This window comes from Sorex araneus, chromosome 1, assembly GCF_027595985.1.
Source record: "Sorex araneus isolate mSorAra2 chromosome 1, mSorAra2.pri, whole genome shotgun sequence".
In the NCBI taxonomy this organism is placed as follows: Eukaryota; Metazoa; Chordata; class Mammalia; order Eulipotyphla; family Soricidae; genus Sorex; species Sorex araneus.
Genome location: NC_073302.1, coordinates 402,519,436 through 402,534,205, shown reverse-complemented (window position 1 = coordinate 402,534,205; position 14,770 = coordinate 402,519,436). Strand labels below are relative to the sequence as shown.

At 39.2% G+C, this 14,770-nt stretch overlaps 2 protein-coding genes across 2 annotated transcripts in view; one reads left to right on the top strand and one right to left on the bottom strand.

Annotated features, from left to right (window-relative positions):
- Positions 1-13,828, bottom strand: part of LRRC17 (leucine rich repeat containing 17) — a 38,185-nt gene extending 24,357 nt beyond the window's left edge. The window contains exon 1 of the mRNA XM_004602129.2: positions 13,758-13,828. The gene's annotated coding sequence lies outside the window, so the exon portion shown is untranslated. The remainder of the gene's footprint in view (positions 1-13,757) is intronic.
- FBXL13 (F-box and leucine rich repeat protein 13) overlaps positions 1-14,770 on the top strand; it is a 223,426-nt gene that overhangs the window by 105,720 nt on the left and 102,936 nt on the right. Inside the window, exons 10-12 of the mRNA XM_004602271.2 lie at positions 1,713-1,765; positions 6,459-6,559; positions 13,688-13,817. Coding sequence (XP_004602328.1) covers positions 1,713-1,765; positions 6,459-6,559; positions 13,688-13,817 — 284 coding nt within the window. The remainder of the gene's footprint in view (positions 1-1,712; positions 1,766-6,458; positions 6,560-13,687; positions 13,818-14,770) is intronic.

The window sequence follows — 14,770 nt, the reverse complement described above, 5'->3', positions numbered from 1 at the left end:
GGCCACAATTGGCAGTGCCTGGAAGACTGTATGTGGTGGCAGGATTTCCACCATTATCTCTGCTGGAGTCACAGATAAGGCAAGTGCCTAACTCCAACAGGACAGGGATTCTTAGTTATTTTGTTCCCTGCAGTATTTCCGGCACCTGAGTGACTCTGGCACATGGCAGACTCTTGACAACTCTTTGTTGAATGCACGAATTACTCTCTAGTGACTCTACCATAAAAACATTTCCCTCATAAACTTAGTCAAGATGTTGTCTTTGGAGTCCCTTTTTTACACAAGTCCTTACTATTGATCACATCAAAGATCTACAAATTTTTAAGAGTTTTATTTTTTAATTCTGGAAATGGTTTTGATTTGCCTTTATTACTTGGGACATCGTTCACTCTTCGTAGAGGAAAGAAATGTTCAAAATGGATTCATAATTAATAACATTTCTGTTTTTATTTGCGTGGGTCTATGTGCTTAAAAGCAGCAGATGTTTTCTCTTTATTGTAGTGGCAAAACTGTTGGGGGTGTCCCTGGCCTGTAGTGCACCTGCTTGATGGGGTCCCCTCCCCCTTTTCTTGCTTTAAGCATTCCTTCCATTCACTGTTTTGTGTCTCAGGCCCTAGCTGCTTCTCTTCTATCTCAGATGTGGAATTTGACTGACTAGACCCAGAGTACTGATTGCATAACAGCCTGTCCTCTGAGTATCTGTACACATGTGTCTCTTCCCTGGGAGCTCAAAACTGGGCCATGGCCTCAAGTCCTAAGGCTGATTGAGCACTTGGTGTTTTGACCCACTACTTCTTTACTCAAAATTTATTGTCAACCGCTTATAAATCAGGTCTGTCATAAAAGCACATATTTTGTTTATGATGCATGCTGAATTGTGATCTGCATGCTGAATTACAGTGGGTGGGAGAGAAGTTTGCAGATGCCTGCAACTTATTTTCAAATATCTAAAAAATAAGATGCTTTGAGGGATAGATTGATGGATGTAGAGGTGAGTATGTAATTTGGAAAGACAGTCAGCATGTGATATTTGCAAGAAAATGTGGTATAGTGACAAAAATAAGTCTTTAATGCAAATTGTGCCATCTAGGTGGTGAGTATCTAATAATAGTTGATTTTATAATTATTTCTACATTTTTGTTTGAAAATTTTACTTAAAGCATACAAAGGGTCAGAGAGATAGGACAGAGTATGAAAGGTTTGCCTTGCATGTGTCTGGTCCTGGTTGCATCACCGAGGCCACATATAGTCTCCCAACACTGCCAGGAGTCTCTCTAATCACAGAGCCAAGAATCACCCTGAGCACTGACATGTGTTGGCCAAACATCCCATCAAATAAAAAATGTTCAAAGAAAATAAAAGTCACAAAAAAATCACCATGTGTTCCCCTTCCCCAAAGAAACAGACACGTTTTATCCAAAGACTTAAAGACTAAGGGCTCTACTTTTAAATTGTTTTTCTCAAAGTAATATTTTCTTTTCCCCCCCTTTATTCTGTAATCCTCAAGCAGTAATAAACATGCGTATATTTTAATTTTGAAGCCAAAAGAAACCATTTTTTCTGGGAAAAGAAACCATATACTTAGAATAAGTTACTTGCCAAGAGTTTTATTTGTTTTCTAATGAATACATTGCATTGAATTTAGGATGGAAAACTTGAAGTTTAAACATTTATAATTTGTTGTTTAGTGATGTATAACCTGTTTGATTTAGGCTTCTGTAAAAATTTGCAAGAGCTGAATGTGTCTGACTGCCCAGAACTCACAGTGAGTATAAGAAGCTGCTTTTAGTGTGGTTTTTATATAGATTCAGACTTTTCTACAGTGGAGTACTAATACACGTTGGGGTTTTGCCAAACTTCATGCCTGTGTGCTCATTTAGGATTAAAGGTAGAAAAAGCAAACTATGGTAAACATTGGCAAGAAATGTTATCCCATTTGTATAATGCCATTATTCATCTTGTGGATGTATACCCAAGGCTGGAGTCTCTGGAAAGTGGAAACTATTCAATAATTATACAAAAATGTGCTGTTTATATTTAAGACCATGTGTGTATGAGAGAAAAAAATTGGGCTCCAACAGAAACAATAAGTCCATTTTAGTGGCCTTTATATTTATCCACTATACTAGCAGGGAAGGTGGAAATGAACATGTAACCCTAGCCTTGCACTTCCTGTTTCCTGTCTCCAGGCTTTCCTCCTCTTCCAGTCTGTCTCACACACTGTAGGCACACAACACTGTCTGAAGGCAGATCTGGCCCCTCCAGTAACATTTTCCATCATCCACTCATGCACTCATCTACACTAGTGAATGAAGTCAAAGTTCTTCAGCATTTCTGTGCCTTGGAGGCCTCCTCTGCTCTTGCCTCTTCCTCCCTTTCCAATAACATCTTGCCTTGAGTCCTGTATGCACGTTAAGTTGTGACAGCTGTAAGCTACTAGGCCCAGAATGCCATTTCTCTTTATCTCGAGGGGCTAATCTCCTTTGGCAGGTTGACTTAGGCACTATTATGCATCACCCCTTTCACCAACAACACCATTGACTCTCAGGGCTGGGCTCTTAGTAGTAAGTAGTGCCAACTACTCTGGGACCCTGCCTACTCCACTAGCCTACGTGGCCCTGGAGATGTTTCTCCTCTTTTGTGGTAACCATAGCACATAGCCAGACCTTGGCATGGTGCAGTCTTTATGTTTATTCAATGAATAAAACTCAATGTATCTATAAGGTCACAATAGATTAATTACTTAGACAACCAGGTCTGCAGCTTGAGATTCAGACTTAGATGGTCTTCTCTGGATAAGTCATAATTAACATTACAAAAATGATTAAGATCAAGGTAGAGAAATGGAGTATACATTTTGGGATAGTGCTGTCTTTTGGGAACTCTTAAAGGAGAAGAAAGAGGAAAGGACTAAAGAAAGAAAGGTCAGAGTATCAGAGTGAAAAATGCCGAGGTATCACAAAAGTGTGTGGGGGAAAACTAGAGCGAGGGAGGGAGGGAAAAAGAAAAAGAGAAAGAGAGAGACCAGTTTCGGGAGGAAGTGACAAAAGTAGGCAGTTTAAGGACTAAGCACACCTTCCTGGATTTGAGAATCAGAAGGTCACTGTTGACTTTTCTTAGAACAGTTTCACTGAGCTACTAAGTTGAATAATTGAATCGCAGTGAGTTGTGATGTGGACAAAAGATAAGATGAGGCATTAAGTATAAGCTGAACTTCCCAGGAAAGTGACTAACCAGGTGACAGAAGGCCGGGGGAAATCTGTCTTTGGTTTGTGGAGATTGGTAGACACTCACTGGAAGTCACTAATGGAGCGAGTCCTAAAGGAGAGAGCAGGGACTAGACTGAGGAGGCCAGTCGCATCAGTTCTCTCAGATTCAGTGCTCCAGAGCAGCCACACTCCTGGTGAAGGAGGAAGCCTCAGTTTCCCCTGGCCAGTGAGAGCAGAAGCCACAGTTTTGTCTTGCCAGACGTTTCCTCTCTCTCCTGTCCGCCTAACATGTATTTCATCCCCAGGGTCCTGTCTTAACATTTTAGAAGTTCTCCAGGACCATAAAATTCTGCCCTGGAGCTTAGGCTCACAGAAAGCCCACAATATCTGAGACATGTCTAGACATACAAACCTGTACCTTCCTTGCATCCTCTGTAACATTTGACAATAGATCAGAAATTCAATTGACCAGAGAGCCTTTAAAAGGGGTTACACAAAACTCCCTTTTAACTTAGTCCTATACTAGATTCCTTGGGGAGCTCCTTTTCTTTTCTCTTCTACTTTCCAGTAAGCTTTTCTACTTCCCAACCCTGAGTCTGAGCATCTTTATCATTCAGTACTTTCATTCTTGAAAATACTGAGGAATCTGGGAATCAAGAACGAACAGAGACCCGCCACGACTGCTTGTGTCTCACCAGCATCCCTGACCCCACGGTCAGGCTGCTTCCATGGGCTCCTCCAGGTTTCTCCCGTCCTCCTCATTATGGTCCTGTTACAGTTTTGCTCTGGTTTTCCTACTTAACAGTATTCAAGATACACTTGTCTGGAGATAGGCATATGTGGAATTTATATGTTGTAAAATATGAGTGTTCCGGGGAATGTAAGATGACTCAGGGAGTCATCCCTACCCTCAGGGAGTTTCAGTTCTGTTCACCAGTAAAAGGGCATCTTCTGCGAATTTGGCTTTCTAATAGGAAAATCAAAACAATATCATCTGCATTGAATTTATGAACATAAAACAAACTTCCAGTTTTAGAGTCTGATAATACACAGGATTAATAATTTTAGCCAATGACATTTTGCTATTTTCTCTCTGTTTTGAGATAGTCTAGGAGGCAGGATTTATATAAGGGGTTGAGTAGCCGTCATTGAAGAAGCTTTGACTTCTGAGAACCTTACCTTATAAATATATCACCCTCAGAAAGATTAGAGAACACCTTGGGAAAATTCACAAGTCATTCCACACTGGAGACACTCAATTTTATGTTTCTGTGTTTAAACATTGGAAATTTAACTTTAAGTTTCTTGAAATTCTGAGGATAGGATTTGCTTGAATTTATTTGCATGTTCAAGCTCCTCTAGACAGGAAAAATGTAGAGAAAATTTTGCCTCTTGAACTCAAAGGGAAAATCAAATTCTGTTGGCCCCCATATTTCTACTCTCTCTCTGATTACCTCTCTAAGGATGTATAAACCAGAATTCCATACCCTCATTTTCCCAGCCATCACTATTGATTTTTTGCCAATCTTCTAGTAACTTTAGTGCACAATCACTCTGATATTTTATTGTCACCAAGAACATTGTTTTGTTTTATAAATTACCATGCAGTGTTGCGATGTTATCTCCATTCTTGCCAGGAAGGGCATACGGTGTGAATTTAATCTATCCAAATATACACAATCCTCCACTTGGGTGATGGCAGCAGGGAGGCATTTATAGAAAATATGTTGGTAGCTTGAATGAAGTGACAGGAATACAAGGCTCATTGAAAACCCTGCACTTGTATTTAGGTGGCATTGGTACCTAGAAACTTTTCTAAAGCAGGACAGAGTCATAGAACTTGCAAAAGAAACTCATGTTCTCTTTGGGGTATAGTTTGCTGCCCTCCTAAATGAATCAATTTCTTCTTATCCCATTGATAAGAGGGTGTGAACCTCAGGAGTTTCTGAGCCTGGGAAATAGGTAAGAATAAACACTGATCATTCTGCTGAAAACAAACCTTCTCCTTTTTAAGTAATGTAGTGGGGTATGCCAGATTGAATCCCAAACCACATTTCCACAAGTCAAGTGATACTTTATCCCTTCCTAAATGTTCCTTATTTTTTTAAAGACTAATGTTCTACAAATATTTAAAACTAGATGACTTCTTTTTTATTCCCGGGAAAACTCATCACTACCATTAAATGAAAACCTTGTAAATGGTTTCCCATGCAAGAAGAGCTCCATTGCAATCGTCTTATAAATGTCAGTGTAAGACTTATGCTTGAAATTGCAGTTCACATGAGGCTGACACCCAAGGACGGTAGATGCGAGGGCCAGGGGGATTGCCCCATAGCTAGAAGACTGCTTCATGAGTGGATAGAGAAGGGATCACTAAGAAAATGATGGCTGGAGGAACAGGGGATGGGAGATGCATGCCGAAAGTAGATAATGGACCAAACATGATGACCTCTCAGTGTCTGTGTTGCAAGCTATAATGCCCAAAAGTAGAGGGAGAGTATAGGGAATATTGTCTGCCATGGAGGCAGGGGGAGGGTGGGAAAGGGGGGCTATCCCCAGGATATTGGTGGTGGGGAATGTGCACTGGTGGAGGGATGGGTATTTGATCATTGTGAGATTGTACCAAACATTAAAGCTTGTAACTATCTCACGGTGATTCAATAAAATTTAAAAAATAAAAAAAAAGAAATTGCAGTTCTTCTGTCTTGTTTATGTCACAGTAACACCATTCTCTTGTAATTTAGTTCTAATTTTCTAGGGGCAAGTAGCTTGTATTTTTGAGATTCTCCACCCTACCACCAACACTGAATTTCATCTCCAATGTGTTCACAGTTTATATTTTACTGTAGGCAGTCACAAGCTTACCATATATTAGGTGAAATATGCTAAATTACTCTAAGATGTTCAGCAATAAAAGCACAGAAACACATACATATTTTCCCTCTCTCTCTGTAAATATGAGCTCACTTCAAATGAAGCTTAGTTGAAAACCATTTACCATTCCTGCCTTTCTGGATGACTTTAAGTTGAAAATGGGCCAGTTTTAAGTCATTGTTAAATATCTGAAGAGTCAGGATGTGTTTGAGAGTTGAGTTCAAATATCTTGTCATAAAATTGAACTTGCAAGTGTTCAAATTTCAAAGAAGTGTAATTGTGACAGCATGGGACTTTATTTCCAAAGAAAGGGAAAAGGAGTAATTGTCCAGCCTATGGAAGTTTGATAAGATTTTTCTTTTTGGTTCTATGCAGGATGAAGCAATGAGATACATCTCTGAGAACTGTCCTGGTATTCTTTATCTGAACCTGTCTAATACTTCTATCACCAACAGGACAATGAGACTCCTGCCAAGGTAAAGTTTATGATATATGTATCACGCTGAAAATAATTATGCTTCTCTAGAGACACTCTGGCTTGTTCTAGCCTCTTCAAAGGCACAGCTTCTTTTACCAATATTCCACCCCTTTGACACTTCTATTACTGAGAATAGAACTGATGCTTTCAAGTTTCAAACTCAGGCTTCTCTCCCTCCTTGGTGCATCCAGGTTGAATAATTGGTCTTTCTTCCTTTGCTATTATTTTGGTGTCACTATGTAGAAATGCGCCCAGTAGGTTGATTTAGGTTCATCCTGTCTTTTTCTGGCTCACCTTTCTGGACTTGGGAACTAAGCCTTGATATCTGACTGGTATTGAGGACTCCTCCACATCTGAACTGAACACCAATGTCCTATCTCCCTGGTCTATGAGCATTGTCGTTCCAGGTTGCCTGTTACTATGCTCTGATGTTCTGTTGGGACCACATCACTTCCAGAGAAACTGATACTGGCTCACTCTTTACCTGTGGATTGTTGATAACCCTGAACACACAACTATTGATTCTCCTTAGCCAGCACTTTCTAAGGGGAGAAGTGATAAAAGAACACAAGGCATCACCAAGACTATGAAATTTAAAATAAAGAGCATTGTCAGACCAGGTAGAGAGCTCCCAGTAGTTGAAAAACATGTCTTGGATGCATGAGATCCTAAGTTCAATCACCAGCACCTCTTGTCCCACATTTGACACCAAAATAACATAGAGTGTAGCCCTAATGGCATTCAGCACTGCTGGGAAGCCCGTCCTCCTACAAAAGAGTATTGTGTACTTTAGGACTGTTTTTAAATTGTGTGCTATATATGTTTTATGTCTGTAAAATTTGGAAAATGTACACATTTATAGTTAATATACACATATTTATATACTTGTTTTTGTTTGTGTTTGGGCCACATCCGGTGCTTAGGGCTTACTCTTATCTGTGCTCAAGGATCACTTTAGTGATCATCTTGATAGTGCTCAGGCGATCATATGGGGTGTATGGATTGATCTCTGGTCAGCCACACACAAGGGGGACTTTCTTGGTTTCCTTAAGTTGAAAATGAGGGCTGCCCTTATCTCATGTCCATTATTCCAGGGCACTTTTTTTTTACTTCTTAATATTTCCTGATTAAGCCCTTTGACCTTTATTCCTATACCCACCACTTCTGTGGCACTCTTAGCCCATCATTTGACCCATGATCCTGAGGGTACAGCCTCTGATCTCTCTCCCTTCAGTCTTCTCAACCTTACCCTGGAAGAAAAATTTTCATAACCAAGCTTATGACATGCTTTATAGCCCCTTGATATTATCTGATCAAACTTGTCTGTCTAGGTTTCTTGACACTGGTCCTCTGACTGTTTCATTCTTTTCTTTCCCTGCAGCTGAAATGCTTTTCTCTTTCTACTAATCCACAACCTTTATACCTCTAGAGTCTTCAAGAAGTGCACAGTGATTTCTCCTTTTACTGAATTTCAGTAGCAATATTTGCTGCTAGGTATTGATCAACTGACTTTGGAACATATTCTGGAGTGGTTGTGCTTTTATCATTTCATTTAATTTGGGGGGGGGGTTGGCCACTCTTGGCTCACTTGGCTACGCTTAAGGTTTACTCCTGATTCTGTGACCAGGGCTCACTCTTGATGGTATTGGTCAGCCACACATTAAACCCAGGTCAATATTCTCTAACCAACGTAACTTAGAGAGCTTGTATATTTGCACAGAGTGTTTATGACCTTTGCTCCTTAATGTAACCTTACACAAAGTCATGCTATTTAATCATTATTGTTGGTGGTGCTCAGGAATGCTACTCTCAGCTTTGTGCTCAGGAGACAATATGGTGCCAGAGACTGAACTGGGGTCAGCTGCATACAGGGCAGGTGCCTTAACCCTTTGCTTTCTCTCCAGCTCCACTAATTATTTTTTAAAATACATCAATTGGCCCCTCAACTGACTTTGGAAATTCTGACTGGCAGGCTCTCTCATGTTTTAGATTCTCATCTGTGGCCTTTAGTGAGGGGAGACAAATAAGTTGTTCCTTTGACCAGGCATCCTTGAGGCCAATTATATAAATAGGAAGCCACACCAGTACATCCACATTTTCTATAGAAATTCTGTTATATTAAACTGCCTCTTTGAAATAAAAGATTCCAACTGTCAGTTTAAGAGTCTACGTGTAAATTGTCTTTTTACAGACTGGGACTTGTTTCGGTGATTTTTCAGATAAAATTTTATTTAACTATGTAATTGTATGTTCCTTCCAGTACTTTCCTCAAGGTATGGAGATTTAACACAGGATTCCACTTTTTAATGAAATAAAGCCAAGAGAAGAAAAAAAAATTAATCTCCCTTATTTCTAGAAGACATCTGAGCTCTTGAAGTAGCAGTAGAAAAATAAATAAAATCATAAAGAAATTCTCCATTAAAATTATGAAATAGTGAAAGACAAGCACAAACTGCAAGCATCAGAGTAGGATTAAAATTATCAAATTATCTCTGCATTAGGAGAATAATAAATCAGATGTTACTTGTACAAGGAATTCTTTTTGTTTTTTGGTTTTGGGGCCATATCCAGCAGTGTTCAGAGCTTACTCCTGGCTCTGTGCTCAGGGATCAATCCTGGAACAACTCGGGGGCCATATGTGGTGCTAGGGATTGAATCCAGGTCAACGGTGTTCAAGGCAAATGTCTTACCCATTGTTTTATCTCTCCAGATCAAATGTTTCTTTGCCAACATTTAGAATAACAAAGCAATACTGCATGAAAGTTGAAAAGTACTATTATCCTGTCAAGAAACACTTCCCTATCTCAGTAGCTTTAAGCAGGCAGCATTGTAAATTCCCAGAAAAGTCTAGAAGGTCACTCAATTTCCTGGAATTTGTTTTAAAACCGATTGTTTCCATCAGATTCCACTTTGAGTCAGTTACCCAGAAAATTTCAATTTGGAGTCATTTCAACTAATGAACATTCTCGTCTACAACCCAAATCTTAAACTGGAATCAGTGGACCTGTCAAGAGGCCAACCATGAAATTGAGGGACTCCTTGACTTTGGATGGGAGGGAGGAAAAATTTCTATTTTCACTAATTGAAACAGAGTAATATTAGCAGTTTCTTGAACTCTTTTATCTTTATAAATCACACATTTTTTTCTTATCACAAATATTGTTATTATAGTTGTTACAGTATTTTGAAATTATCATTGACCCTAATGCTGCTGCAGAATACTTTTGGTTACTATATCTTCCACTAGATCTTGTCATTCAATATGTCAATAAAAAATATAATATTATTCCACTCAGTTGAATTATAAAAAAATTGATAACTATATCTTTCAGTATAATTCACTACTTCTGTAACTTTTTTTCTTTTTGGGTCACACCTGGCGATGCACAGGGGTTACTGCTGGCTCATGCACTCAGGAATTACTCCTGGTGGTGCTTAGGGGACCATATGGGATGCTGGGAATCAAACCCCGGTTGGCTGCGTGCAAGGCAAATGCCCTATCTGCTGTGCTATCCCTCCAGCCCCTACTTTTGTAATCTTAATGTCCTGTTTTATGCATCAAAAACAGTAATAGATGGATTAAGTAACAATAAAGAGCTTAATGATTTTTTAACAACCCTATGATCAAATATAACAATTTTCACATAAAATTGATTTTTATACAATTGATTTTAATATTGGACCTTTGTTTTCTAATTGATTTCAACTCTATAATTTTATTAACAATTGTGGCTTTTGTCATCATTAAAATAAATTAAAACTAACCCCCTGACCCCATAGCACACATGAAAAAGTGTTGACAAAGGGTTCATAGAGCCATAGAAATCTGTGATACACAAATGTTAAGAACACATAGCTCAGTTTCCATGTGGCTTTTGTTTTGGCTTAGTGGTCAGATCTGACATTGCTCCAGGACTACTTCTGGCACAGGTGCTTAGTGGTTGTTCCAAGCAGTGCTTAGGGGACCTCGTGGTACCAGGGATCTAATCCCAGGTTATTGCATTCAAAGCATGTGCTCTAGCACTTTGCATTTGTTGACTGATGACATTGACTAAAAGAAATTGAACAGTAGGTTTGTATCACACTTGAATAGAGTTGAATATGCATGATCTTACAAGTTAAGAGTTTAATTAGTATAGTTAAGAAAATGAAACAATTCATTAAACTTCAGAATGAGTTAAGAATATCCTTCAAATGCTTGTGAAACACTTAAGAGGAGTACATCAGAGGCTAATCGTCTTATGGAGTTGAAATAACATTGACATCACTATCCAAATAAGGGTATATTGCAATCTCTTGGAATCAGTTGTATGTACTCACTGGTTAAGAGTATTCATTAAATGAATGAATACTGTATGAATTTCATAAAAATAATTAACATCATTAATATTTGAGATAGTAGTAGTAAAAATATGACTATTTTTATAAATTCTACCATATTCAGTAACAATAAATCTCACAATGAGAGACGTTACTGGTGCCCACTTGAAAAAATCGATGAGCAACAGGATGATAGTGACAGTGATATTCTTCCTGATCATAATAATCAAAATTACCCTTCCCAAGGCATGTAAAGAATTCAGGTTTGTTTTTTTTTAGGGGGGCCACATCCAACAGTGCTCAGGCTTACTATTGACTCTGCACTCAGAGATCACTCCTGGTGGGCACCGTATGTGCTGCCAGGGATCAAGTCAGCCACATGAAAGGCAAGTGTCCTACCTGCTGTTCTATCGCTTAGGGCCATAACCTAGTTTTATTTCTTTTTTTATCACCTTCAACATCTTACTATTATTCATCATCATCATCATCATCATCATCATCATCATCATCATCATCATCATCATCATCCCATTGATCGTCGAATTTCTCAAGCGGTCTCAGTAACATCTCCATTCTTCCAAGCCCTGAGATTTTAGAAGTCTCTCTCTATTCGTCCTTCCAACAATGCCATACTGGAGGCACTTTCAGGGACAGAGTAATGAAACCCAGCTTGTTACTGGTTTTGGCATATTAATACACCATGGGGACCTTGCCAGTCTCTCCCATGTGGGCAGGAAACTCCCAGTACTTTGCCAGGTTCTCCCAGAGGGAGAAGTAGGCTATAAGATATTGCAGCCGTGCGCTTCCGGGAGCTTGCTTTATTATATAGTTTATTATATTATATATTAATAAAAATTGTTTATTATATAGACAGTAAGATTATTATGTAGCTATGATAATCTTACTATTATTATAGCTATATAATATTATGTTATACGATATTACATAATTGTGATATGTTTTATATTATAATTATATAATAAATATATTATCATATCTTTCAGAGTTGAGAAAAGAGTAGAAAGTATTACATTCATATAACACATGAGAAAACTGAGGTTCTGGAAAGCTAGAAACCCCATAATTGGAAATGACTGAAAATCACTGAAAAAAAAAGGTGTTATAATCCCCTAATAATCTCCAGAAACATGTTTTTCAGCAGCAGGCGAGGGTTGTAATCAAATTTGGCCCAGCTCCGAAGCTCATATATTTTCCACTTCCCGCTTCACAACTTTTTCCCCAAATTAGAGAGTTGAAGGGGACAGGAGAATGACAGCCTCCCGTGCAGCGGCAATCCAGAGCCCCATGAAAATTAAATCACAGGGACACACCCCAGGGAGAGGAAGATCAAGTATTTCCCGAACTTTGACAGAGTTCTTTCTTAACTCAAGGGCCCCAAGAGGCAACTAGTCTTAGTGCATCGTCCTGCTTCATGGCCCCGCCCTCTCTTTCTCTTGGGGGACCCAGGAGGCCGCCTTCTCTGCTCTGGCAATCTCACTGACGAGGGTGCTACTGGGGAGCGTGTGTTTCGCATCAAATTCCTTACTATAGTATGGGAATCACACTCCACAGAAAAGTTAGGCTTTTCAAATTTCAGGCATAAATCTGATTGATGATCAAAGCTTACATATCGTATTTCCCCTTTGTAAAGTTAAATTTTCTTTATTTGTGGACTTTTGAGAGACAGAGAGTCCTGTCCTTACTAGTCTTTTTCTTTTTTTTTGCTTTTAAAATTTGCTATTAAAGTGTTGTTGACCCACAGTCCAAGAGTAGGCAGTAGTGGGAGTTCTTGCACTTTTGAAAATGCCCAGCTCAGGACGGCTTGACGCAGACAGCTGTGTGCATAGTCCTCAACTTGGAGAATGGGATTGGGGGTAGGGTGGGGGGTGTCATTACAGGCTCAAGCAGAAACCCCCCCCCTTTTTTTTCCTGGAAACTCTCTCTCATTTTGGTATTGTAGAAATGCTATATTTAATCTGGCTTAGGTCCAGGGAAATGGATAGCTTTTATTTTCTTTGTTATTCTCTGTTGTTATTATTCCTCTCATGTGTTGCCCACCTATTTGCAGATGGTTCTGAAACCAATTTTAATTTAGCAACTAGGGTGTGTGTGTGTGTGTGTGTGTGTGTGTGTATGTGTGTGTGTGTGTGTGTGTGTGTGTGCTCTATGTAATAATGAAACAATGACTTACCAAATCATACAATACTTACATCTAGTTTTTCAAACCACTTACTATAGTGACCATTTTAAGAGGCTTTGTTCTACTTCATCTCTTTTCTACCTCACCTCCTCAGTCTCAGGTAGCATTAGTTGCTCTTTAAATGTTGCCAAAAGTTTTGTTCTGCTAGAGATTTTGTACATTATTTGGGGCTTTGAGATAAAAACCTACACGCTCTCGCACACACACACACACACACACACTCACACACACACAGACACACACACACACACACACTTCTGCCAGCTCTGTAAACTTTGGTTTGAAACAAATTAACTTCCAAACAATATGAATACACAAATCTCCCCTGCTCTAAAGCTTTACCCCAATCAACTTTCTTAAAACTGGAGGCACCGTTTTTGTTCTTTTCATCTTTGAAATGGAACTATGCATTATCTGATACATTAGTGCAATCGCCTTTATTTAGCAGGAAGAAAGTTAACCATCAAGTTCAAGTGTTAAACATCTGGAAGGAGAAAAGATTAAGTTACAGCCTCACTTCTCTTTGTCACAGTGGCTTAAAAAGATGTGAGACAGCAGCTCAAGCCCAATGACTTTCCTTCCTCTTTTCTCTCCCTGTCTTTTCAGGCACTTCCACAATTTACAGAATCTTAGTTTGGCTTATTGCAGAAAGTTCACAGACAAAGGCTTACGGTACCTGAATTTAGGGAACGGATGCCACAAGCTCATTTATCTGGACCTTTCCGGCTGCACCCAGGTTTGTCTTAGTCTTCTCTTTCCTGCCGCAGACGAGGAAGTCCTCGGGAGAACCAGCTCCGTCCAGCCCTCATGTTATACTAGCGCTGGGAAAAGACCGCAGCACACTTTTCAGAGGTTTTAAGTTACAAGACCACAGCTGCTTAAAATTTCCCCAGGATCGCTACTATAGGCTCTTGGCTTTCTTCCACCGGAGTGTCACATCCACCAACAGGCAGAGTTCATTGGATGATGAAACAGACCACTCTGTGCAGATACTCCAGCACAATTATAATACCAGATTCCAACTCTTGAAAACTTTAGAACTGCTACCAAGATACAAACAAAGAAAAACCTTTGAGGGTCGGAGTTTACAGTTTCCACCAAAAAAAAAAAACACCCAAAAAACCCCAAACCCCAAACTAAAAAACTTCAACTTTGTTCCCAGTATGGGCTTTCAGAGGAAATATTATTGGATCAAATGCTGCAAGTGAGAAACATCAGAGAAAATACAAAGATTGTGGTGGGGAGGGGGAAAGTACCACTGGCTAAATAATATGAATATTTGAGATCTACATGGGGAAATATTTAAGTTTGAGCAGACAAAATGAAGGAAAATTGGGCAGAAAAGAGAGAAGAGTTGTTGAGGGTGGGACATAGCACTCTGGAAATAGTTACTGCCGCATTGATAGTTTCTTCAGTTCTATTTTTGTAGTTTGAAGGATTCTCTTATCCTCTTTCTTCCACGCTCCATGTATTTTATTGTTATTAGTGTTCACCATGCTATGAGAATAATGGAAGCATGTTCATCCAGCTAGGAAAGTAATATAATAGCACAGATGAAACTGTCTGAAATATTGGTAGTTAACCATTTATTGAGTTGTTTTCTATTTCAGGCACCGCATAGAGTGTTTACACAGATCAATTATATTCACTCCTGGCACAAGTATGCATTTTTGTGAAGTCTCATGTGCA